General features: G+C 43.5%; 1 protein-coding gene across 4 annotated transcripts in view; it reads right to left on the reverse strand.

The window, feature by feature from the left end:
* XKR4 (XK related 4) overlaps positions 1 to 26,558 on the reverse strand; it is a 314,292-nt gene that overhangs the window by 100,403 nt on the left and 187,331 nt on the right. For all 4 annotated transcript variants that reach the window (XR_012157213.1, XR_012157211.1, XR_012157212.1 and 1 more), the window contains exon 2: positions 18,721 to 18,920. Coding sequence is in view for 1 of the 4 variants with exons in the window: in XM_073331149.1 (XP_073187250.1) it covers positions 18,721 to 18,920 (200 nt within the window). In the remaining 3 variants the exon portion in view is untranslated. The remainder of the gene's footprint in view (positions 1 to 18,720; positions 18,921 to 26,558) is intronic.

Here is a 26,558-nt window from a genome sequence, read left to right on the forward strand (position 1 = left end):
ATTTACAACCTGATAGCCTCAAGACGCTATTTATTTCAATAACAAAATAAAATAGAAAGAAAATCAAAACATGTTTATAAGACATCTCTTTTTAGAAGAAAAAATGTTTTAAGTTGGAAGAATCTTGGATGCTTGAACTGCAGGACCATATGTAAAAGGATTTAAATATACAAACTCAAGCCCCAGTGATGATTATGGTGCTACCATTTCATAAACTGATTCAAAGTAGCATTATAAAGCGCAACACTAGAGATGGATAAATGCCACAAACAGATGATTCACAAATGTTTTCATGAATAAAAGCTATGAGTTCAGTTCTCTGCTATAGTTGACATATTATCAGACTTCACAAATATTCAGATAACTACCAAGTATACATAAAAATATTAAATAACTGCAAAAGCTCATCACGTTGCACCACAAATGACTGTTCATCTGGAAGATCAGACTGCTTAGTTCGTTGCCTAAAAATGAATTTAGTTTCCTAACTTTAGGCTCCCGAGTTTGAAAATGTTGGTCAACATGATGGGCTGAAAGTTACTCATGCCAGTGACAGAGCTTGGGCTTGCATTCCCAAGCCTGCGCTCTGACCACTTAGCTAATTCCTCCAGACTCAAAAACTTTTGTGTCAATTTCTTTAAAAAAAAACACATCAAACTACACTGAAGGCATTTTACAAACTCAAGTGTTTGTGTAGGTTTGGCAGATTTCAATTTTTATTTTTTTGTAAATTCAACAGTTAGTATTGCTTGTTATTTTTAACCTTTTTTCCATTTTTTATATGTTTTAATACATTTTCACAGGTTTCACAGTGGTGCTGCATGCAGCTCCCTGAGCACCTGCAGTTCTGTGACAGCAGGGCTGCCAGGAGCTCCCTGTGCACCAGATCAGTGCAGGCACAAAGCAGATACCCCCAGCCAAGGCCATGAGGTGGAGGACGAGACCGTGGTCAGCAGCAGGTGGCCTCCCCGGTGAACAGCTGCTGCTTGGGGACAGCCCCTGCACTTCCCATCAGTGAATGAGTGGGACCGTGACAGCAGGGCTACAGAGGGCTCCCTGTGCAACCGTAGCGCTAGTTACACAAGGTGCGGGAAGGCGGTGCTTGCTGACTGTTTCCTATGGATATATATATTTTTTGTCGCTTTCAGCGTGTCAGGTGAAATTGATGTTTACTGAAGACTAACTATTTAAATTGAATCCTGCCAAGCCAATCTGACTATAGTACCTCCAGCGGAGGCTGGGGGGTGTTTTGTTTAATTTTGTTAGGATAACTAGTGTGTATAAGGATATGTGATAGATAATCTCCTACTGGAATTCTCTCCAAGAAGCTGAAGGGATGTTCATGCAAGTTGTTGTGATACTATGTCTTCTATGAGACTTTGTAATCTGACTCCTACTTCTCTTTTATATGCATTGATTTGTTTATTTCTGCTTGCAGGCTACGTATAGTATGTCTGTTAGCCCTTTATTTCTTCCTATATGTCTAAGCCTTCAAGTCAAAATCAAGTTTGGATGTTGGCTTGTATATATGCAGTTGTGAAGATGGTGTCACAGCTGGAAATATTTAAGAAAATCTGACCTTTCTAATTTGCATTTTGGGGGAAGGGAAGTTGTTCAAATAATTTTAGATCTGTTAACCTGAAAGAACGGGTCTCAGTGAATCTGTTTCCCACTATTTGTGATGTCCTGAGAGATGCAAGGTGTCAGTCTCAGGATATTGGAATTATGTAATTTTTTTTCATAAAGTATCTCCTAAGATTAGTAACATATAAACATACGAATATTCATATTTGATCAGAACCATGATCCATCTACTACATTATTCTGTCACTGACAGTGACCAGTACCAAATGCTCCAGAGGAAGATGCAAGGAAACCTACAGTAAACAGTTCTCATATAACTTGTCCAATGGGAAAGTTTCTTTCCAACCCAGAGTATTTAGAGCCTTGCAGGGTGAGGTTTATATCCCCAGTGATATCTTGTGGCAATGAGTTCCACAGTCTAATTACATGTTGTGTGGAAAAAGTATTTCCTTTTATCAATTTTGAATTTTCTACCTGTCAATTTCATTGAGTGTCCCTTCGTTCTTATATTATGAGATGGTCAATAGAAGTTGCTGATTTATTTTTTCTGGACCATTTTTTATTTTGTACACTTTTAGCATGTCCCCTTTCATTAATCCTCTCTAAATTAAACAGTTTCTCCTCATGAGAGCTTTTCCACACCCCTATTCATTTTCATTGCCCAGGTAGGGTCTTTGGTTTAGTGACATATAGCATCATATTATCTGTGGATAACACGATTTTGTTTACTACCCTTTTATATTTATGCCTCAGAACAGGCACTTCACATTAAACAGAACAGGGTCTAAAACTGACATCAATATTTCTTTAAAAAATGCTAAGAGTTTTTGCCCTTGTATTTCTTCAAGCTTCTGCTAAAAGTGAATTTTTGCAGCTGCTTGAAGTCATTGATAATTGGAGTTTAGAATTGAAATGCTGACAAAACCTTACCCATTACTGCATTTAGCAGCCCCTGCCATACTGCAATCAGCCCTATATTGTGCATTTTTGTGTTGTGAATCTCTCTGATCTAAACATTTGTTAGCTTAAAATATCAATTCAATTTCAATCCATTATGCTCTTCTCAGAACTCCCATCTGGCTTCCAATGCCATGCTGTGAGATATGCTTCTTAGACTCCGAAGGCTTGATTCTCTCCTCGCTTACCTTGTTGTAAATCTGGAGTAATATAATTGAAGGCAATGGAATTACACCATTCTAAAACAGGTGTGAGAGGAGACTATACCCCAGAGTACAGCTACATAATGGTCTCAATGTATTCTTTACATCTTGCTTCTGCAATTTTGCTGCTGTATCAATTTCTGGAGGAAGTGAAATTCAATGTAAATAAAATAAATACACTCCCCTACCTCCCTTTGGATTCTTTCAAGCTCTGTTTTATTCCTGCTGAATCATCACTCAAGACATTTGCAGTCATTTCCAAGAAAGGTCCTTAAAATAAAATTGACTCCATACGAATGGAAAATAAAACTGTTTTCTAAAGGAAATGCCAAGAAGGGGAAATAAAATATTTATCACCTGGAAAAAACACGTTTACTGCAAACTACTTGAGGGTTTCTTGTGATTGGAGTTGACAGTAACTGATTAAAGAGCTGTGTGAGAGCACTCTGGTCACATGGTGTGCCTATGTGAATTGCTAGAACTACAGTGGTTTTAAAAAAATCCTGTAGTAAGCCGTTTTCAATTTGCTGTTAACTTGGGCCCACTTTGCTTGCTTTCTGCCTTCCACTCAGCAAAGACTACAAAGATAACGGTTACCTTTTAAAGTAGTTATTTTTAGTGCCTATGAGTAATAGGAAAGAAAAGCCTTCTGCACTTAGCCAGAGAATAAATGCCAGAACTGCAGTAAGGTCAGTGGCAGGTAAAAGGTCAAGTATACCATGATACATCTGGACTTCAATTTTCTTATGGCCTCCCTTCCTCTTCTTTATTAGGCTTCATTACCAACAGTGGCTAAAGTGGGAGTTTAAAAAGGAACTCTCCGAATAATCTTTTGTCATAAGACAGCTAGGATACCTGGACGCTAACTAGACGGTGTATGCGCACCAGGAGACTGATGTTACAGTAGGAGCTCTTTCTGCAGGCTGGTGCTTCTCCAACCCTCCTTGCCGTGTTGTCCCTTTACACTCCCACTCAAACATTTTTAGAGAACAGAAAAGTGAACACAAAAATATGTATTTGTTTTCAGCGTTTGGTAAAGCCTGAAAACGGCCTAAAATTTTATACATTGTCTAAGAGGAAAGACTCCTGTTAATGTAAGTGGGCTACGGGATTAGTCCCTAGATCATTCCGCTGCTCATTTCGCAACAGAGATCTGTTCCTGATCTTGACCATCTCCCCACTCACCACCTTAATTGCCTTCCTGCTGGGTTCTCAAAGCATTTCATTTTGTGGAGCTCTAGGAAGGGCTCTGCAGAGCTCTGGTGGCACTATCTGAGTATTTATGAGGCACTAGTCAAGAATCATTGCCACAGATTATTCAAACTGAAAGCTATTCATGGGTGTTCTGGGGCTGATAAAATGAAAGATTTTATTTCAAACATTTGACTCGATTATGAGGGAATGAAAGAATTCTTCTGCACTGTGAAGTATATGCAAGGTGGTAAGAAGCACACAGACTCTGTGCCCATTAAATGTAATAGAATGAGATCAATAATGTTACATTTGGTAGGCTCATACAATATGATTCTTCCTGCCAAGACTATTTAATTCAGTAGAACAGGATGGCCAACCAGGCACGAAGGCTGTGCTATAATTCTTAAATTAAGACTAAAATTGGAAATTGTCTCGTCATTTGTAGCACAAAAGACATTAATGATGTGTTTTTAAATTGCATTCATGATGAAGAGTGAGCAGATCATAGGTTTACTGCTTTATTAACCGACACACTGCAAAAGATAGAGGCTACGGAAAAGTAAAATAAAATATTTAATGCCGTTATAATTTAGCTATTTTATTTTACTTTGTAAGACCCTGGTTTTGCAAGCCCTTACTGAAGTAAGTAGTCTTTGCTCATGCAAGTAGTTCCATTTACTTCTATGGAATGCCTGACATAAGGACTACTCACCTGTGGAAGACTGGACCCATAATTGGGGAGACATTTTACCCTACATTTTGCACAAAATTCCCATTGCCACTAATGGGAATACTGAGCACAAAATGAGGATAGACTATGACTTGTGGATGTTAAAGTCATTATCCTTTTAGCATTTTCCTACTGTAATATGCTAAGACTTGCAATATGTTTTATAGATACTTATCTCTGTCTAAGTTCTTCACCAGTTTTTCTTGAACAATTATACTAAGTCTGAAGTTCATGCAATTTATATCGTTAATATATGTAAATCCAATTTAGTCCTGCAACATTCCAAAAATATGCAAATCATTCCCTTCTATCACTCATTGCACAATGGAACACTCTTCTGGTACACAGGTGTACAGAACACCAAAACCCTCTTCTGGTGCCTCACTTATCAATGGTTCACAGTCAAGCTGGAAAGACATATCAAGTGGAGTCCCACAGGCATCAGTGCTAGGTAGGGTGACCAGATAGCAAGTGTGAAAAATCAGGACAGGAGGTGGGGGGTAATAGGAGCCTATATAAGAAAAAGCCCCAAATATCGGGACTGTCCCTATAAAATCGGGACATCTGGTCACCCTAGTTCTGGCTCTGGTGCTGTAAAATCTTCATCAGTTATTTAGATAATGACATAGAGAGTACATTTATAAGTTTGCGGATGATACCAAGCTGGGAGGGGTTGCAAGTGCTTTGATTATAATTCAAAATGATCTGGACAAACTGGAGAAATGGTCTGAATAAAATAGGATGAAATTCAATAAGGACAAATGCAAAGTACTTCACTTAGGAAGGAACCATCAGTTGCACACATACAAAATGGAAAATGACTGCCTAGGAAGGAGTACTGCCAAAAAGGATCTAGGGGTTATAGTGGACCGCAAGCTAAATACGAGTCAACAGTGTAATACTGCTGCCCTCCCGCAAGCAAACATCATTCTGGGATGTACTGATGTGGACAAATTGTAGAAAGTCCAGGGAAGAGCAACAAAAATGATTAAAGGTCTAAAACACATGACCTATGAGGGAAGATTGAAAAAATTGGGTTTGTTTAGTCTGGAAAAAGAGAAGACTGAAAGGGGACATGATAACAATTTTTAAGTACATAAAAGATTGTTACAAGGAGGAGGGAAAAAAATTGTTCTTCTTAACCTCGGAGGACAGGACAAGAAGCAATGGGCTTAAATTGCAGCAAGGGCAGTTTAGGTTGGACAGTAGGAAAAACTTAATTGTCAGGGTAGTTAAGCACTGGAAGAAATTGCCTAGGGAGGCTGTGGAATCTCTGTCTTTGGAGATTTTTAAGAGCAGGTTAGACAAACACCTAGATAATACTTATTCTTGCCTTAAGTGCAGAGGACTAGACTTGAAGACCTCTTTATGATACATAAAGGGTGAGAATAATTCTGAGAGGAGGCAAAAAGTGAGCTAAAATGTGAATAATGGGGGAGACCATCTTGGACTAACATAGGAAGCCAGCCAATAAAGTTTATATCTAAAAGCATTTGGAGAATAGTTGGATGTTTAATAGTTTATTAAATTCATGTTCTTGTAGCTTTAACTGTCTGTTAGGCGACCAATAACCCAAGAGGACTCAAACCTTTGCAGCATTGAGCAGTCTTTTAGTGTAAGAAAGACTTGTCACAGAAAATTCTCTTTAGGCTATTAGACACAAGCAGGTTTCTTTCCGTGTCAAGCATGCATGCCCAATTCTTCCCCCCCTCCCTTCCCGGTGAACAAACATACCAATTGTGGAAAATAAAGTGATCCAGTTGGCATATCGAGTAAATGGAGCACTAGCTCAGTGATATGCTACTCCCTATTTACCTCAGTAAAAATTCAGTGCATACACTACCTATACTCCTATATGTAGTGTTGCATCACTGGGACCACTCCAGTTGTATGACCATTGGAGCAGCCCTATTAAAAAACAACTCTCCCCACAAACCTGCCAGAGAAATGTGTTTTTTCTTTTCCCGCAGTGTCTCGATAAAGTACACTGGGCCTGGGTGCAGGAGAAGCAGGCTGTAGTCCTGCACCAATGACAAGTTAAGGACTGATATCTTTCAACCTGTTAGAGTTAGAAATAAGAGTGTTATGCTGTGAACAGGGGAGACTGCTATCTTTCTAATGGAATAGGCCGCACTTGTTTCTTGCACTCAAATCTTACAGTCATTAATAAGTATACAGAAGCTTTCTGATGTAATTTTTAGAAGGTTCTTAAAGAAAATTGGTTATAATTTCCCTCTTCCTTTGAGGCCTGTACAGTTGGATTCAAAGGCCAAAACATTCAAAAAATGTGCCTAAAGTTAAGCTTCTAAATCCACATTTAGTCACATAAGTGGTCTGATTGTCAAAACTTCAGTGGGAGCAGCTGGCTGTTTGGTACTTTTGAAAATCAGGCCACTCCTTTAGCTGCTTAAATAATGATTTAGGAGCCTAACTTTAGGCATTTATCTTTGAAAAGTTGGCCACAGTACTTTAAACAGCCAGAAGGAGGCTGGTTATAGTTCTAACAAAATTATAGTTCTAACAAAATCTGTATGAAATTCTCCAAACCATTTTTAATGCTCTTTTTTCTAGTAAAGTAACATATGTACAGATTACCTCGGGACGGGCAAACCTTTTAGCCACATGGGATTTTGGAAGTTGTATGGAGGGGCGGTTAGGGGAGGGGAGCGTGGCCCCCCCATCTGACCCCCCCCCGCTTCTTGCCCCCTGACAGACCCCCCGGGACTCCTGCCCCATCCAACCCCCTCTGTTCCCTGACAGCCCCCCCCCCGGGACCCCTGCCCCATCCAACCACACCTTATCTCTGTCCCCTGACTGCCCCCGGAACCCCTGCCCCTGACTGCCCCCCCTACGCCCCATCTAAACCCTTTGCCACCCCATCCAACCCCCCCTTTCCTTCCTGACTGCCCCCCTGGGACCCCTGCCCCATCCAACCACCCCGTCTCCCTGTCCTCTGACTGCCCCCAGAACCCCTGCCCCAACTGCCCCCCACCACCCCATCCAACCCCCTCTGCTTCCTGACTGCCCCCCAGGACCCCTGCCCCCATTCAACCCCCCTGTTCCCTGCCCCCTGACCGCCCCGACCCCTATCCATCTCTCCCCCCCCCGACCACCCCCCCTGTCATAAATATAAAGGGAAGGGTAAACACCTTTAAATCCCTCCTTCCCAGAGGAAAAACCCTTTCACCTGTAAAGGGTTAAGAAGCTAGGATAACCTTGCTGGCACCTGACCAAAATGACCAATGAGGAGACAAGATACTTTCAAAGCTGGAGGGGGAGAAACAAAGGGTCCTCTCTGTCTGTGTGATGCTTTTGCCGGGACCAGAGCAGGAATGCAGATCAGAACTCCTATAAAGAGTTAGTAAGCAATCTAGTTAGATATGCATTAGATATAGGTTCTGTTTTGTTTAAATGGCTGATAAAATAAGTTGAATGGGATGTATATTCCTCTTTTTGTGTCTTTTTGTAACTTAAGGTTTTGCCTAGAAGGATTCTCTATGTTTTGAATCTGATTACCCTGTAAGGTATCTACCATCCTGATTTTACAGAGGCGATTCTTTTACTTTTTCTTTAATTAAAATTCTCTTTTAAGAACCTGATTGCTTTCATTGTTCTTAAGATCCAAGGGTTTGGGTCTGTGTTCACCTATGCAAATTGGTGAGGATTTTTATTATTGGTGAGGATTTTTTTAAGCTTTCCCCAGGAAAGGGCGTGTAGGGCTTGGGGGGATATTTTGGGGGGGGGAGACATTTCCGAGTGGGCACTTCCCCGGTTCTTTGTGTAACACTTTGGTGGTGGCAGCGTTTAACCTAAGCTGGTAAGAATAAGCTTAGGGGGTCTTTCATGCAGGTCCCCACATCTGTACCCAGGGGTTCAGAGTGGAGAAGGAATCTTGGCGTGCCCTGAACTCCCCTGCCATCTAGTCAACCCGTCCAGCTCCCTGCCCCCTTACCATGCAGCACAGAGCACCGGGTCAGGCCAGGCTCTGCAGCTGCGCTGCCCCGGGAGCTCACAGCCCCACCATGCCACCCGGAGCATTGTGCCACCGGCGCAGTGAGCTGAGGCTGCAGGGGAGGGGGAACAGTTGGGGAGGGGCCGGGGGCTAGCCTCCCAGGCCAGGGGCTCAGGGGCCAGGCAGGAGGGTCCCACGAGCCAGATGTGGCCTGTGGGCCACAGTTTGCCCACCTCTAAATTACATGGTGATGTGTTATAAATAGAGCTGGACAAAATTCAGAATTTCCGTTCCACAGGGATTTCTGACATTTAAAAAAACATGGTTACAATTCAGAATGAAACCTAGAGATGTCATAATTTCTTACGCAAAAGGAACATCAAATTTTTTTAGAAAAAAACAAACCATTTCTGTTTGATTTTTTCAAAATAAAATGAAGCAGCTGGGTGCCCTGACTTCTGGGGACTCCCCAGTCTGCTTCTAAGGAGTCGGGGCAGCTTGGGGAGTCTCCCATTGTGGAGCAGGAAGCCTGGAAGCCATGAGAGCCCTGGCTCCAGCTGGGGCCCCAAGCTCTGAGAGTGCAACTGCCCAAGCAAAAAAAAAAAAAGGGAGCGGCGGGGACAGCCAGAATGGCACCCCAAGCACGTGCTTGCTTTGCTGGTGCCTAGAGCCGGTCCTGCCTAGAGCTCAGGCTCCAGCCTGAGCACGAACACCTACACTGCACTTTTACAACCCAGTAGCCTGAGCCCTGTGAGCCCAAGTCAGCTGAAATGAGCCAGCTGCAAGTTTAATTGTAGTGTAGACATATTCTGAAAGTCCCTGCTAAAGCTGGGGCTCTAAGGACTTTGAGGCTCCTGACTCTGCAGCACAAAGTCTGGAAGTCCAGGGTTCCCCCCAGCCCCAGGGCAGTTCACATGACAGGGCTGCCCTGGAGCTGTGGACCCTGGAAGCATGTGCTCCCTGGCAGCCCACCAGGCAAACTAGCAGGAAATCGGACAGGGTTTCATTGGAACCCTATCTTTGTTTGGCAAAAGTTCATTGAAACTGTAATGTTTCTGCAAAACATTTTGGTTTTAACAAATCAGCATTTTATGATGAAAACCCGACCAGCTCTTATACCATGGTCACATGTGCCCCATGGGAAAGGGGCAGCAGAGTCTCTCACAGGGGGAGGTGGGGCGGAGATGCTCCACCTGAGCTATGTGCAGTGGGATCAGACTGCCAGAGCAGGGGCTGATGACGGAGGGTTTCTGACTTCAAACTGCAAGTTCTGCAGCTCTCCTTGCTGCTGATCCCATGTGCGGCTGGGCTTAGGCTCGGGGCAAAGCCAAATCCTGCTCATGCCCCTGGCCCCATCACACTGCCATCATGGCTGGCACTGACCTGGTGCATGGAGCAGCAGTGTGGGGAGCTGGCTGGTGAGTCCTGCTCACATGCTCAGGGTTTAGCTGATCGCCATATTTGGGGTTGGGAAGGAATTTTCTTCCAGGGCAGATTGACAGAGGCCCTGGGGGTTTTTCACCTTCCTCTGCAGTGTGGGGCACGGGTCACTTGCTGGAGGATTCTCTGCACCTTGGAGTCTTTAAACCACAATTAGACGACTTCAATAGCTCAGACATAGGTTAGGGGTTTGTTACAGGAGTGGGTGGGTGCGATTCTGTGGCCTGTGTTGTGCAGGAGGTCAGACTAGATGATCATAATGGTCCCTTCTGACCTTAAAGTCTATGAGTCTATAACTGGCTAGTATATATTAACATCCATTTGGAATGGCTTCCACAATTTGCTCCTGGCTTTGCTAGTCTTAAGTATTGTGACCGTCCAATACTCACGCTGATAAACCTTTGTACTCTTAGCTGACCTTGTGGTCTTTTCAATGGGGCTTAACACAAGCAGGCAGAATCCCTAGAATAGTGACAGTCACAAGTTCAGTAAAAGCAGAACCACCTCTATTTATTACTGAAGGAGAGTACAGATGCATCTCCACATCAGCTTCAGCCTCAGGTGGTGGGGCTCGGGCTAAGGCTTCAGCCCAGGTGGAAGAGCTCAGGCTTGGGCTTCAATAAATTTGTGATTTATTGCCCGTGTACTGTCCATGACTTTTAATAAAAATACCTGTGCCAAAATCGTAACTTATTCATCACATGTGCGCTCTCTCTCTTTTGCGCATACTGCTCTACACATGAGTGTGTGGTAATAGTAGTTTTATTGTCATGAGTGGGAGAGAACATTTAGATACACACAAAGGAGACACACAGATCATCCCAAACTAAGTGCTGATGACACATTTATTCCACCATTTACCATCTTTGTCCATGTCACACAATTTACTGAAAATCTGCATTAGATGGTTTTAGGAAAATTTTACAATTTTTTTTTGGCACTATTTTTTGTCTTCCTCTGCCTGTAAAGCTAGGCTGTTTCATTGCAACAGTGCATAACCTTTATAGTGCTGAGGAGGGCTTGACAACCTGCCCAGAGCCCAAGTGCTGCACCTCATGTCCACATAAATGTACATAAAACTCCATAGGATTTTAATCTTAATGGTTTTCATTTGAGTACTGTAAATGTACTCAGTGCTATATACAGCAAATAGAACTATAAAATATTGCTTTGAGGGGTGCAAAGGAAGGAGAATCAATCAAAAGAATAGCACTGAGCCTCCAAACTCAACTTCTGGATGTCCAACTTTGTGTGTGAGGTGATGCAAGGCGAAGTGGCCTGGGCCCTTAAAGAAGGAAGCTCTGAACGCTATGCCCATTGCCCTACTGTTCCAAGTGCCCAAGTTGTGCAGCATAGTGACAACTGTGAAGATTTATAAGACTACAGATTTGTTACCCTGTGTGAAGAGAGAGTTTTGAATGACAGATGCTCAAGGATAAGCTTGAAGTAGGGAAGTATGTGATGAACTAGCTAGTATGTACAGTATGCCTATCCCTTCCTTCTACTGGATAAAATCAAGACCTTTCAACTATATGCCATTAGACCTATCCTGCTAACAGTTAACTGAAATATACGAATGGCCTGTGTGGTTGGAGTAAGAGGACATGAGTTTTTACACCGGTTGCCACTCTGGAGTTCTGAAGGGTGGCCAGCTGCGTAACAGTATAGAATCATAGAATATCAGGGTTGGAAGGGACCCCAGAAGGTCATCTAGTCCAACCCCCTGCTTGAAGCAGGACCAATTCCCAGTTAAATCATCCCAGCCAGGGCTTTGTCAAGCCTGACCTTAAAAACCTCTAAGGAAGGAGATTCTACCACCTCCCTAGGTAACGCATTCCAGTGTTTCACCACCCTCTTAGTGAAAAAGTTTTTCCTAATATCCAATCTAAACCTCTCCCACTGCAACTTGAGACCATTACTCCTCGTTCTGTCATCTGCTACCATTGAGAACAGTCTAGAGCCATCCTCTTTGGAACCCCCTTTCAGGTAGTTGAAAGCAGCTATCAAATCCCCCCTCATTCTTCTCTTCTGCAGGCTAAACAATCCCAGCTCCCTCAGCCTCTCCTCATAACTCATGTGTTCCAGACCCCTAATCATTTTTGTTGCCCTTCGCTGGACTCTCTCCAATCTATCCACATCCTTCCTGTAGTGTGGGGCCCAAAACTGGACACAGTACTCCAGATGAGGCCTCACCAATGTCGAATAGAGGGGAATGATCACGTCCCTCGATCTGCTCGCTATGCCCCTACTTATACATCCCAAAATGCCATTGGCCTTCTTGGCAACAACGGCACACTGCTGACTCATATCCAGCTTCTCGTCCACTGTCACCCCTAGGTCCTTTTCCGCAGAACTGCTGCCTAGCCATTCGGTCCCTAGTCTGTAGCTGTGCATTGGGTTCTTCCATCCTAAGTGCAGGACCCTGCACTTATTCTTATTGAACCTCATCAGATTTCTTTTGGCCCAATCCTCCAATTTGTCTAGGTCCTTCTGTATCCTATCCCTCCCCTCCAGCATATCTACCACTCCTCCCAGTTTAGTATCATCTGCAAATTTGCTGAGAGTGCAATCCACACCATCCTCCAGATCATTTATGAAGATATTGAACAAAACCGGCCCCAGGACCGACCCTTGGGGCACTCCACTTGATACCAGCTGCCAACTAGACATGGAGCCATTGATCACTACCTGTTGAGCCCGACAATCTAGCCAGCTTTCTACCCACCTTATAGTAACAACTCTAGAGTTCCTAGTACTGCTGGTTGACATATTTTTTAGTGGAACAGTTTTCCATCAGAAAATGAAGTTTCATTTACAAGTTTACATAGGAACATATCCATTCCAACAAAAGTTCCCAATGAAAACATTTCAGAATGATTGAAAATCAACCAATTTTGGCGTAGTGTATCAGTCTTGTCACATGTTGCCCTGTGGGTTCTTTCATTGGATGAATGCACATTGTTTCAGATGAGACACATGAAGTGACAGTGTGACTGACAGCTCTCTCTTACTGGCTGGCCTCAAGTCTGGGATCAAGTTTGTGTGATGGAACCTGCATCTGTGGCTAAAGGGAAGACAGAGTCTCACCAGTAAATACTGTGCGTGTCTCTGACCACCACTGCTGGCAGGTACTGCTGTGATGCAGGACATATTCTTTGATTTCACATCACAAAGCCAGCCCACCCGCCCACCTCCATTCTGGATAATGAAAAGAGGGAGTGGAAGAAGTCCAGGTCAGTCTCAGTCAGCACCAGCTGTCTGACTCCCAAACAAGCTATGTTTTTTCTGATGCTGCTCCTGCTGCTACAAGCAATACTGGACAATCCCTCTCACAGCTCCGCCCCTCTTCCCCCGCTCCTCCCACTGGCCCCGAGAGTTGTGTTAGAGATACTGTAAGACCCCAGTGCTAGGCTGCTCAGAGGCAGCATTCTTCTATGGAGCAGTTCAGGGTTGGAAGAAGACTGAGCCATCCCAAACCTTGACTGCTGGTCTTTCAAGAGGCTCTTATGGAAGCTTTGCACCAAGAACCCCAGGAAAAGAAGGGAACCAGATTGTCAAAAGGAGGAGTCAGCAGAATTCACTTTTCCCCAAGGCAGACTGTGTCCTCTGGAAAGGAGTATTACCCCTGGCCACAGAAGAACACCAAGATGCAGGGGATGGTGATAGTAGTGATGATGAACAGGAGGAACTTAGCAAAGCTTCAGTTACTCCAGCAGCACAGGAGGTTGCTACTATTATAGAATGCCTAGGGACCCTCAGTTTCCTCTAAAACCTTGCTTCAAAACTTCAGCCTTGGAAAGGATGTGATTGGTGCAGGCTGTCACAGCTCTCAGGTGCAGGGAAGAGGCACTGTCTCCATCTTTGCTGGACGTGGCTTTGGTGGGAACACGGGGTGGGGGGGGGAGGCAGTACTCCCACACTGCATTTCTCTCAACAGCAACTGTCACCGGCTACTATCCCCCAACCCCTTCCTTCAGAGTGCATTAAACAGGCAACTGGCCAGGTTTGGCATCATTTCAAAGTTCATGCTGGGTTAAGAGTACTGCCATTTGTCATAAGGTCAGTCTGGGCCATGACCGCAAAACACTGGGGACATCAGGTGTTCTGAAACATATGGAACACAGTCACGTGGCTACCCTGCAGCAGCTCAGGAGAAGGGCAACCAGGCACTGGTTCTACTACAGAGCAGAGGCTGACACCACTAGTGCTTTCCATTATATTGTCAGCTAGGTCCACCAGCATCACTCAGATCACAACGGAGTGTGTTTAGAATGGGGCCAAAATACGATCTCAAGCATCCTAGAATTGTGTTGCTGACCACAGCATGTGTGGGGAAGGTGGCTGTGGCCATGTTTCCTTTCACCTTTGTGGAGGGTGAGCTTCTCAGAGGTCTTATGGCTGCAGCTGCCCCCCAGCTGCCACACAACTAATGGCTCCTATTTTGCTAACAAGGAGCGCCAGATGTGTGTGCTGCTGTAATGTTGTCAAAAGAAAACATTTCAATCTTTCCAAAACAAAATATTTCAGCTTATTTTATTCCACAAAAAATATTGAGGTTGATTTTTCATCCCAAATTGGGACAAAACAAGATTTTGAAATCAGGATGGAAATAGTTGCTAGAGCAAACAAATCCCTGACCATTTATCTCTAGAGGATATTTATACACACAATCACACCCTCTGTATTGTTATGTCACCACTCCGATCACAAGGTACCAAAATGTAATGAAAATACCACTCTCTAGTATAGGTTTAGGTTATCATACCCGCATACTTTTTGTTGTAATAGTCACTATGGCACACAATTCTTACTTCAAAGTCATGTCTCACTTTTTAATTCAAAACCCTAGTGACCCCAAATAAGTGCGAGTGTTACATGATCCAGAAATTACATCCTCTTGGCGTTTGAAATTGATGGTCATTTTTCTGTGTAAAGATTCAGAGTTAGTGTTTGTGTTGTCTGCAATTTTGTGTGCTCTTTTTCTTGTGCTCTCTCTCTCTCTCTCGGCTATTTTGTTCCAAATTTTTTACTTTACTAAAGACAGTTTATCAATAAAAAAGAAAATGTGTGATAGAATCTGAGTATGAGGAAGCAGCATCTTAAAAGACAAAAAGAACCAATAATCTGCATCTTGTAACAGTATCACCACAAAAACAGATAAATTATACTCATGCTAATCATAATGCCTTGCACTTGCCTACTTAACACACTGTACTTTAAACATAATCCATACCTCAAGTCTGTAACCAGAGTTTAATGCCATATTTTTGTACCTTGGGAAAAAAGTAACACGTGTATAAAATATTCAATAGCTTTTCTTGTGGTCATTAATGTCCTGATTGTAAAAATACCCTGTCTATGTGCCAAAGAATTTCCAGTGTCATTCACTTCCTACCACAAATTTGTGGTTCATGTACCCTGAGGAGCTGAGAGGAAGGGTTTTGACACTCTATCCATCTTCAGGATAATTAGATCCCTTAGGGACAAAGGACAAATTGAGTAATAACAAAACACAAGCATCAATCTTCTAAAGAAAAACAACTGTATGTATTGACCCCTGTTGGAAACCTGTAAAATAGGCAACAAGATCACTGAACAGCTAGCCAAAGAGCAAGCCATACTGGTGATGCTTGGGGATTTAAAAAAAACAAAACAAAACCCAGCTCTCGTAGGGCACTGCTGTGAGAAATTATGCTTTACTTATGCAGCTCTACAGTAAGTCTGTCAGCCTACAGCACAATGTATTATCTTTAACTTATTTCTTTAATAAGTAAAGAGAACAGAGGAAGGATTTTCACAGCTGGCAGTATATTAGCACTGCATCAGTTTTCGTTAAGGGAATACAACTTTTAAGGTTGTTTTAAGTCTTGTTTAATTTTCTTAGTTTTTTAAATGGGGTGTTTTCCCCAGGGAGGATGGGAGAAAAAGGTTGGATGGGAGATCAGAAACTGTTGCCAGCCCACATTTAGTTATGTATCAGACACCAGAAGGGGTCTCACCATAAAATTCACACAGCTCACTGATTGCAGGTCTCAGGAACCTTCTTTGCTAAACTGAAGCCTTTTTACTTTTTTTTTTTAAGTAAAAAGCATTTACAGGGTATTTCACAGGTTGAATGTCTCCCCACTAGTCACATTTCTCATAGACACCTATTATTACACCAAAATGAAGGTGAGGATCCTTCTATATTAAGGATTTATGAAGATACCTAATTTATAGCTAATGGTACAATATTCTGGCTATATTTCTCTAACTAAATTTCTCTTTGTGCTTTGGTTCTCTAAGAAAAAAGTCAATCAGTTAACAATGTATTTCTTAAAGTGACAGTACATTCTTCCAAGTGTAAATCGCTTTTTTCGAAAAAAGCTATCTGAACTACTTTGGCAGCAATCAAATAATATAGTCATAGATCTCTGACTGCAGCATTCACAACACCTGAAGAACAAAGGAAGTGACATTGGACTGGAGGAGGGGATCCTGACTGAATGTAGTTCAGCCAGAAAGATTGCTGTAACATGTGGTGAGAGAGACCTGGGCTTTGAATTCACTTTAGTTTGCTAAATTAGGCATTAGCTGCTTTTTAGTTTAATTTTTCTTGTAACCAATTCTGACTTTTAATGCCTAGTTACTTATATTCACTTTAAATCTGTCCTTCTGTAGTTGAATAAACTCATTTTATCTAAACCCGTGTGTTTTAAGTGAAGTGTTTGGGAAACTCTTTTAGAAAATATGCACAATATGCAAAATATGCACCCACTCTTCTGGGTGGCCTTTGCAAAATATGCACAATATGCAAAATATGTTACCTCAAACGACGGACTTTATATGAGCTTGTATTGCCTAGGAGACAGCTGGGCAGTACAAGATGTACATTTCTGGGGAAACTCTCGAACGGGGAGTTTGCTGGTGTCACTCTACATGTAATCCAAGAGTGTTTGGCTGCAGCACTCATACATTGTAACTAAGAGTAACTTACATGCTGGAGGCTGTGCATGAACAGACCAGGACTGGTTGCTTTCGCAATGAAGCAGTGTAAAAGGTACCCTAGATTAGACATCTGAGGTGACACAGATGTTCATCAATCCAGATTGTACTCTGGGTATGTCATAATATCCTTCCCCATGTAGTCTGTGTTCACTGGTCCCCAGGATCCCGAGGTGCCCTCTTCTGGCACGAGCTTATGTATTAATGCAACAATAAGGCACAACAATGCTACAGTAAGAAAGGAAAGCTAAGAACGGGCAAAAAGAGTATTAAATAAGCATTGGAGAAAAGGGTATTTTCATTGGTAACAGAACTGTATCACTGTACTGCCAATCCATAGAGAAGGTCTGCATCAAGGATGCATGTTTGCATTTACTATTTTAAAGTAATAAAAAGGTCTGCTGCACAAAATCAAACCTAAGTAAGAACTAAGCATAAAGCTTCAAGGACTTGGTCTATTTGCAAAACCCATCAGTCAAAGATACTATTTCAGGTACACCTGGCTGAGAACTGATGGCCAAACATTTCATAATACTTTGACATCTCCTTTCCAAAATCATCACTCTCAGCTATGCCATTTTCTCCTTTGCACAATATCTAGATGAACCTAATCACTGGATTTTTTTAAAAAAAAGTTTGAACATGCCCAGGAATAAATAGAGGGAAAATAGTGCTGGTTTTATTCCCTTAAGTGGATAATCATGAGGGCGTCTTTCTATTTATGGTTGAAAATTTCCCAGGAAAAACTACTTTAGGACCGGGTACTGGTAAATACACTGTCTTGACCTTGGTTTAAACTGTCAAAATAATTGCTTCAGGGTCTAGCAAGTTCAGCACGCACAGAACAAATCCTTTCAAACTTTGGATATATCCATTCAAAAAAACTTAGGAGAAGGCTTGGTCTAGCCACTACATCAAAGTTGGTCCTCTCTACAGAATGCTGCGTGACCAAAGAGAGCTGAACTGGTCATCTGTAACCCTGCATGTTTCTGATCGCAGAATGCTTCAGGCTAACAACTCTGCATTATTGTTGTTTTCATATAATCAGATGTTTTTGACTGTTTATATAATATTGCAAAATGAATTATAAGACATGACATGTATAACTTTGTTGAGAAAATACTGAACCAAAATGTATAAAGACATTCTGATGTTCAGCATTATAATTACATATATTAGTATTATACTCACTGCAATTTCACTTTGTATTTGTACAATCCTGAATTAATCTGCAAATCTACTGTCTTATGTAACCACAATTTGAGTATGTACCTAAATTAAGTGTAATGTGGTATGCATTAACAAAACAGTTTTTAAAATAGAAAATGCCTTAAACTGGGACTAACTAGTTTTTCTTGGGGCGGTGAAAACCATGATTTTACCTGGTAAAAACCATCTTTGGTAAATACAATGCCATCCCTGTTTCTCTTAAAGGGTGTAGATTGGGCAAAACAGAATAGTAACTACCACTAACCAGGAGTGACAAGAAGAGCAGAAGAAAATAGTGTGTTTTTGACACAGTAATTGTTAAAACAATAATAGAAGTCAGTAGGGAGACCTCATTCTTATGAGGTGAGAGCAACATACACAGTGGCTGGCTGGAAAGAACAGAGCATGCATGTCCATACATGACATCCTCCTAAATGATGATGAAATTACCTGAAATGATCCCTTACCTTGGAGAGCCTGTAGAGTACGAGTCTGTACAACAATACAGAGCTGCAGAACCAACTGTGGTGCACTTTCCAGAAACGTGGCTAGCAAGTGCAGCATACTCACATCTGCATACTCATATACCATTTTCCAATAAAACCGCCATCTGTCGTTCTCTCCACTTTGTCGACTGCGGATACCTAAGTATATCGTGTGGAAATACCTAGAAATAAAAGAGAGATTAAGAAGACACTGCAGAATATTTTACAAGCACCATTTTTACTCTAAACTAACCCACCTTGTCCCAACATGCTTCAGGATAATGGATGGAAGGGACTATATTCAGAAGGGACACAATATTCTAGTCCATAGTATTTTGTTCAGTGGAAAACAAAACAAAAAAATTTTTTAAAAAAGCCATTTTTGAAAGCTTAGCACTTTGGTCTAATTTGTTAAATGCATTCTATTACTTTCAAAGATAAGGTATTTTAGAAACATAGAAAAGCTGAGCTCATCTATGGCCTTCTGCAAAACCCACTGAAGGAAATGAAAAGATCTACTAACTTCAGTCCAAATGTCCTAAACCTGCAACAGGCTCTGCTTGGGCAGACACTTATGCTCACATAGACCCATACTGACTTCAGTGGGACTCTTTGTGGGCAGAGGAGTCCAGCATACATGGAGCTAATTGTAGGATCAGGGCCTTAAAGAGTTGCTGTGCTTATTAGCCCTGTTCTCCAGAGTGAGAGGCAGGATGAATAAAATACTAACCTTCGCCAGCTTAAAATATTTTTATGGTAGTCTGGATATGTTTTGAAGGGGGGACAGCTACAAATTCCCTAGCCCATATTCAGATGGTTTCTATATAACAGCTGCAGAGGGTAGGACCAGAATCAGCACCTGCGTGACGACAACAGGCTGCTGCTACAGACAGCAGTAACCTGAAGATGAGCAGAGGTGGATGGAAAACACATGGGCCGACCAAGGCATCCAATAGGCTGAGGGAGCAAGAGGAAAAGCACCTGGCTACCAGCCAAATAAATGGAAAGCTGCAGGTGTAGGAGCAATTGGTTTTGTTGGAGGCAAAGGGATGGTTGCTGATGACAGTGAAGCTACCCAGTCACAGAGAAACCTTCCATGGTCTTTACATAGATTATAGCAGCTGCTGGGACACCTGTGCTCTCTTCTGGGTGGCCTTTGATCTGCTGTCAGGAAGGAAACCCTGAGTCTTTTCTACCAGCCACCTCTCTTACCTGAAGGAGAGGATGTTTCATTCGAACAGAGGGCTGGAGGCAGATGCCAGGATGAGAACAGAAATCAGTTAGCAGCTGCTGCAGTATGTGCTGGGGGGTGGGGCAATGTGACACAGGAAGGAGTTCAGTGGCCAAGTGGTTTCTCTGTCAGCAGGGTCTTGCCCAGCTGCCCCGGTCTATCTCCTCCCTCTTGCCCAGGTTGCTCCTGCTCCATAATCATTCCATTTATTAGGACAGGAAAGCTTTATCTCTTGCTGACTGAGCAACACCTGAGAGCGGGAACAAGTGGTGTTCTCCTTACTCCCACCTCAATTTTACTCAGGTAGTTTTTGCTACTATGAAGCATCCGCATCTTGTTATCTTTATACAGGTGCTGCTGTCCTAATTTCTGCTGCTGCTGCTGGTCCTGCCTCAGATGGATCAAACTACCCAAGCAGAAGGAGAGGTTGGGGGAGGGGAGGAAAGAGAGGGGAAGCAAAAGGGACAAAAGGGAAGAAAAAGGTAAAATTAATCAGTGATCCCAGAGCAGTTAAGTTACTTTATTGTTAATTTATTTTCATACTGACCTAAATTAGCCATTTACTCACTATGACCCTCTTTGTTTCCAAATTGGAGAGTCAGTTAAACAGTGAGTCTAGTAACACTTCAAATGTTACTGCCTGAATAGAACTTTCTGACATGGATAACAGGGGTGCATCTGGTTACCCACAAAATTCATGCGTCCCACTGAAGGAGGAGGTATCTGACTAGATGCGAGGACTTTATACCATTCACTTGTAATTGTTATGAATCACAATATCCAACCAGCCAATCATGCTCTTGTAATTAATAACTATTAAATATTAAGTAACCATTTTAATTTGATGAGATAAAACAAACACTGCAACACCCATCCTGTTTTCCACTCCCCACCCCGAAAGCCCCAACAACAAAACTGAGTTAGCACAGCAAAACAGGGTCTTGATTTACAGGCAACATCCAGCCTCACTTCACTCTTGGGCTCTAACTTCAGCTGTATCTGACAGGATTTATGAACTCTGTGACATAGAATATTCCAGACACAGTCACCACGGTGTCAGTTCACATAGAAAAATCACTGCTGTCACTCTCCCCAATGGCAGGGCTGTGCAGTGAGTGGAGCTCCAGCCTGCCCTCAGTCAGTGCACACCAAACAAAAACCGGGGTGTAGTCTAGAGAAATGTTGGTGTGAGCAGAGATGAGTCTGCAGTACTAGGTGCTCCTCAATGCACACCACAGGGGTGTGTGAGGAAAGCGTAACTTAACATTGAAGCTTTGGACTCTGCCCACGTTGAGTGTTGTAGTGGAGGCGGGACAAAGCAGCAATTAGCCAGCCAGGGATGGTGTAAAGTGGCAGTAAATTACATGGTGATTGACTGGCAAAGAACACAATCCAGGAAGGACCAATGAGGCAACAGAAGGCATTGGCAACATCACAGTGATGATCAAGACAGCAACCTTTCTGACATCCCAAGTGACTTAGAGAAGGCAACAAAACAACAAGGACTAAGGTGGGTAGAAAGTTGGCTAGATTGTCGGGCTCAATGGGTAGTGATCAATGGCTCCATGTCTAGTTGGCCGCCAGTATCAAGTGGAGTGCCCTAAGGGTCGGTCCTGGGGCCGGTTTTGTTCAATATCTTCATAAATGATCTGGAGGATGGTGTGGATTGCACTCTCAGCAAATTTGCGGATGATACTAAACTAGGAGGAGTGGTAGATACGCTGGAGGGCAGGAATAGGATACAGAGGGACCTAGACAAATTGGAGGATTGGGCCAAAAGAAATCTGATGAGGTTCATCAAGGATAAGTGCAGGGTCCTGCACTTAGGATGGAAGAACCCAATGCACAGCTACAGACTAGGGACCGAATGGCTAGGCAGCAGTTCTGCGGAAAAGGACCTAGGGGTGACAGTGGACGAGAAGCTGGATATGAGTCAACAGTGTGCTGTTGTTGCCAAGAAGGCCAATGGCATTTTGGGATGTATAAGTAGGGACATAGCCAGCAGATCGAGGGACGTGATCGTTCCCCTCTATTTGACATTGGTGAGGCCTCATCTGGAGTACTGTGTCCAGTTTTGGGCCCCACACTACAAGAAGTATGTGGAGAAATTGGAGAGAGTGCAGCGAGGGGCGACAAAAATGATTAGGGGTCTGGAACACATGACTTATGAGGAGAGGCTGAGGGAACTGGGATTGTTTAGTCTGCAGAAGAGAAGAATGGGGGGGGGATTTGATAGCTGCTTTCAACTACCTGAGAGGTGGTTCCAAAGAAGATGGTTCTAGACTATTCTCAGTTGTAGAAGAGGACAGGACAAGGAGTAATGGTCTCAAGTTGCAGTGGGGGAGGTTTAGGTTGGATATTAGGAAAAACTTTTTCACTAGGAGGGTGGTGAAACACTGGAATGCGTTACCTAGGGAGATGGTAGAATCTCCTTCCTTAGAGTTTTTTAAGGTCAGGCTTGACAGAGCCCTGGCTGGGATTGGTCCTGCTTTGAGCAGGGGGTTGGACTAGATGACCTCCTGAGGTCCCTTCCAACTCTGATATTCTATGAGGGCATGAGCATGATGAGATAACTGGATGCACAATGCAGTATTATGGTAAATGTTGGACAGAGTGAGGGATGACATCAATATTAAGGCTCAGAAAAACAAGCAGTAAATGGCGTGATTCCTATATCCATAAGCAAATTGTTCAGTTCTGTTAACACAGCCAGTCCACTGGCTGACAAGACACTCAGTCACAGCAGACACAAGGGCTCCTGGACCAGACTCCAGAACCCTGCAGCACAACACAGTCAGCTGTGTCTCTTGTACACCATATACTAAAAAAGTATAGCCACTGGTTTCTTCTGCTGTCCTCACCTCCCTCCAAGGAGCATATGTAGATGTACTGCACACCTTTGCAAACATCATCTCCAGCATTCCTGTAGTAACATCACTCACTCACTTTTGGAATCGCTAACAGGAGCCATCAGCAGCCTTCCTTTTACAGTAATGGTGTGCTCCTAGTGGCAATACCACTTGCTGTTCTACATTTGCCTTATGACCAGTGATTTATGAGCACTTAACGACATAATTCCTCTCCCTTTGCCCTTTATGGGCAGTGAGGTAGGTGATTGGGTAGCCATCCCCCAACCCTCCCATATTTAAACAAGAAGCAGAAACAGAAAATCTGTGAAAGATCACTATTCTTTTCCTACAGATTAGAGGCCAAGTTTTTAAATGAGGCCCCAACTTGGACTGTCTTTTTGCACCGGTATCACCATTGGCCAAACTAATTACAGGCAGAAATAAGCATTTACACACATAACTACTATTCCTGATTTAGGGGTACAATAAGGTAGTAGACATCTAAAAATTATCCTTTGCATTCACAATTATATCAGCAATTGATGTAATAGTCCTGGATGTGGCTTCACACTAGCAATAACTGGAACACCACCCTTTTATTATTTGTGCAGCAGTAGCACCTAGAACAGAGGTGGGCAAACTATGGTCCGTGGGCCACATCTAGCCCGTGGGACCGTCCTGCCCAGCCCGTGAGCTCCCGGGGAGGCTAGCCCCCGACCCCTCCCCTGCTGTCCTCCCTCCCCTGCAGCTGCAGCGCACCATGCCGCCAGCACTCTGGCCTGCTGTTCCTGCTGCTCTGAGCAGCATGGTAAGCGGGCAGGGCGGGGCAGGGGTTGGATAAGGGGCAGGGGGTCCCGGGAATCAGTCAGGGGACAGGGATCAGGGGGCGGTTGGATGGGGAGGAGGTTCTCGAGGGGGCAGTCAGGGGATGGGGAACAGAGGGCATTGGATAGGCATGGGAATTCTGGAGGGGGGCTGTCAGAGGGCGGGGGTGTGGATAGGGGTTGGGGCAGTCAGGGGACAGGGAGCAGGTGAGGTTGGATGGGGGTGTGGTCCCGGGGGACAGTTGGGGCGGGGGTGTGGATAGGGGTCAGGGCAGTCAGGGGACAGGGAACAGAGGGGTTGGATAGGCGTGGGAGTCCCGTGGGGCCTGTCAGGAGGTGGGGGTATGGATAGGGTGCGGGGCAGTCAGGGGACAGGGAGAAGGGGGGGTTGGATAGGGGGTGAGGTCCTGGGGGGTGGGGTAGGGGCGAGGGTCCCGGGAGGGGGCGGTCAGGGGACAAGGAGCAGGGGGATTTGGATGGGTCAGGGGTTCTGAGGGGGGCAGTCGGGGGCGGGAAGTGGGAGGGGGCGGATTTAGAAGTGAGGAGACAGCTGCACAGAGAGAGAAGGAATGTAGACTTTGCTGTACAATGTCTGAAGTTCTATGGCCTGTGTTATTCAGGCGGTCAGACTAGATGATCACAAGGGTCCCTCCTGGCCTTGGAATCTATGACTCTAATCAGTGGTCCATATAGTCCTGCCTCTACCAGAGATTAATACCAGATGCTTCAAAAGAAGGTGTAAATCCCTAATGTACATATATGCTATAGTCTTTTTTTATGGAAGGAAGCCTCTTCCTAACACAGAGCTGATAGTGGTTAGTTTATGAAGTGTAAGAGTTAATATCTTATCATTTTTCAGCCAACATGTAATTTAAGTGACTTGGGCAAGCTCACATAGAATGTCTGTGGCAGAGCCAAGAATAGAAACAGATCTCCTGATTCCCAGTGCCTTAACCATTAGAGCATTTCTTCCCCTCTGTTACAAATGTTTCCCCTGGCCCCAGGCTATGTCTTAGACCAAAGCAACAAGCTCAGTAGTGGATGAAACTCCAGGGGTTTGCTTTGGATAGGCATGCCAAAACTTGGGAGGCTTAGATGAAGTTTAGCCAAACCTTTTGGGTCATTAATATTCATTTGGAAATGTCAAGAGAAAGAACTTCTTGTTATAGTTCTAGTACCTTCTTCTCCTAGTCAGCCTCTGCTCATGGGGTAACTTGGATCTTCAGTTCCTGCGTCTGGCTGGAGCAATGGTGTGCAGGGGTGCAAGAAAAATAACATTAATGTGGACAACAAACTAACCAATGGGGTTTTTGAAATCTCAGTTTGAATCTGTTGTTGTTTTAGTCAAACTGCTCAAGCCATTCCATGGCAATTCAGCACTTGGCACCAGATTCAGCCTTCCCACGGTGTTGACCCTGGCAGAAGTCCCCAGTGGTGGTCAGTAAATTGCAGCAATGGAAAAGATGTAGAACACTTTCATTGGGTGGCATGTAGGCTGGGAATCATAGGGAAAATTCATAGCCCTCAAAATGGGCTGCACTGGCCAGGAAGAGGGTGTGCTGAGGACAGCCTGGGGATGCCCCCAATTCACCTCACCACCTTGGTGAAGTTAGCTGAAAGAGCTACTAGCAACAATGCCACAACTCATAGCTGCACTTCCATTCCCTGCCAGGTTACATCTCTCCAAAACAGCTTCTTTGAACTTGGGCCTACATTTGTTAAACTGTGTTAATCTACAATTATTCAAGCTGCTGCCAAACTGATCTGTAATAGCATGGCACAGAGTGGGGGTGTGTATTACGACAGGTTTCAGAGTAGCAGCCGTGTTAGTCTGTATTCGCAAAAAGAAGAGGAGGACTTGTGGCACCTTAGAGACTAAGTACTCCTCTTCTTTTTGTGTGTATTATGTGCATTAGTCTTCACTTCCCATTTTTAGGAATATCATCTTTGGAAGTGGGGCATTTTAAACATTCTGTGGAGATGTATTAAAAACTCTTTATCACAACAAGGTCATCTGGAATCAAGTTAAATCAGATACATGCAAATGAGTGGAGTGCAGTTTTTGAATAACAACATTCAGTTTGGATTACCCAACGTATGATAAGAAAATCACAGCAGATGCTGCTACAGCAAAGGTGGGAGATTAGGGCACAGCATGCCAAGAAATGGCAAATATATTTTGCAGAAACCCCAGAAATTCACTAATTTATGTCAGTGTCTTTTATTTTGTGTGCCATCATTCTGCAACTAATTTTTCCCTAGGAAGTTGTAAGGTCACACTGATCTGTATGTTCAAACCACAGTCAGGAACAAAAGAAAAGCTAAATGCATTTGTTAAAATACTTATAAAAGTTGATACGAAAGGAGCCCTTTTGCACAGGAATAGCTTTTCCAAACTTAATTTCAAAAGCAAATTTAAAGGGCAAGTTACTGCCTCTGACTTGATCCGGAGCTTCATGCCATTCTACAGCATATTCACAGTGCAAGGGCAGAAATAATCATCATTAGAGCTGGTCACGAAATTTCCAGCAAAACAGTTTTTTGTTGGAAAAACACTGGTTTGTTGAAGCCTAAACTTTTCATGGGAAAAGGTTGGTTTAGACAAATACTTGTCATGAAGGTTTCTGGAAGGAGAGAGAGAGAGACCCATCAAAGAATAGCCAATAGCCCAGTACTTAGGGCACTCAGCTAGGATGTGAGAGACCCAGATTTAATTCCCTGCTCTTCCTGATTTTGAGCCAAAGACCTGATTTGAGGAATTGCACTTTTATTTATTGGCCACTTCGTTATCCCAAAAGGGGTAGGGCTAAATTGTGGCCTGTCCAGAAGGCTGAGTTAGGGGAAGAGAGACCATCACAGAGGCAGAGCAACTGTCAACAGGGGTGCTAGAGAGGAAAGAGCTTTCCACACCATGTT

This window comes from Lepidochelys kempii, chromosome 2 (genome assembly GCF_965140265.1).
Source record: "Lepidochelys kempii isolate rLepKem1 chromosome 2, rLepKem1.hap2, whole genome shotgun sequence".
Classification (NCBI taxonomy): domain Eukaryota; kingdom Metazoa; phylum Chordata; order Testudines; family Cheloniidae; genus Lepidochelys; species Lepidochelys kempii.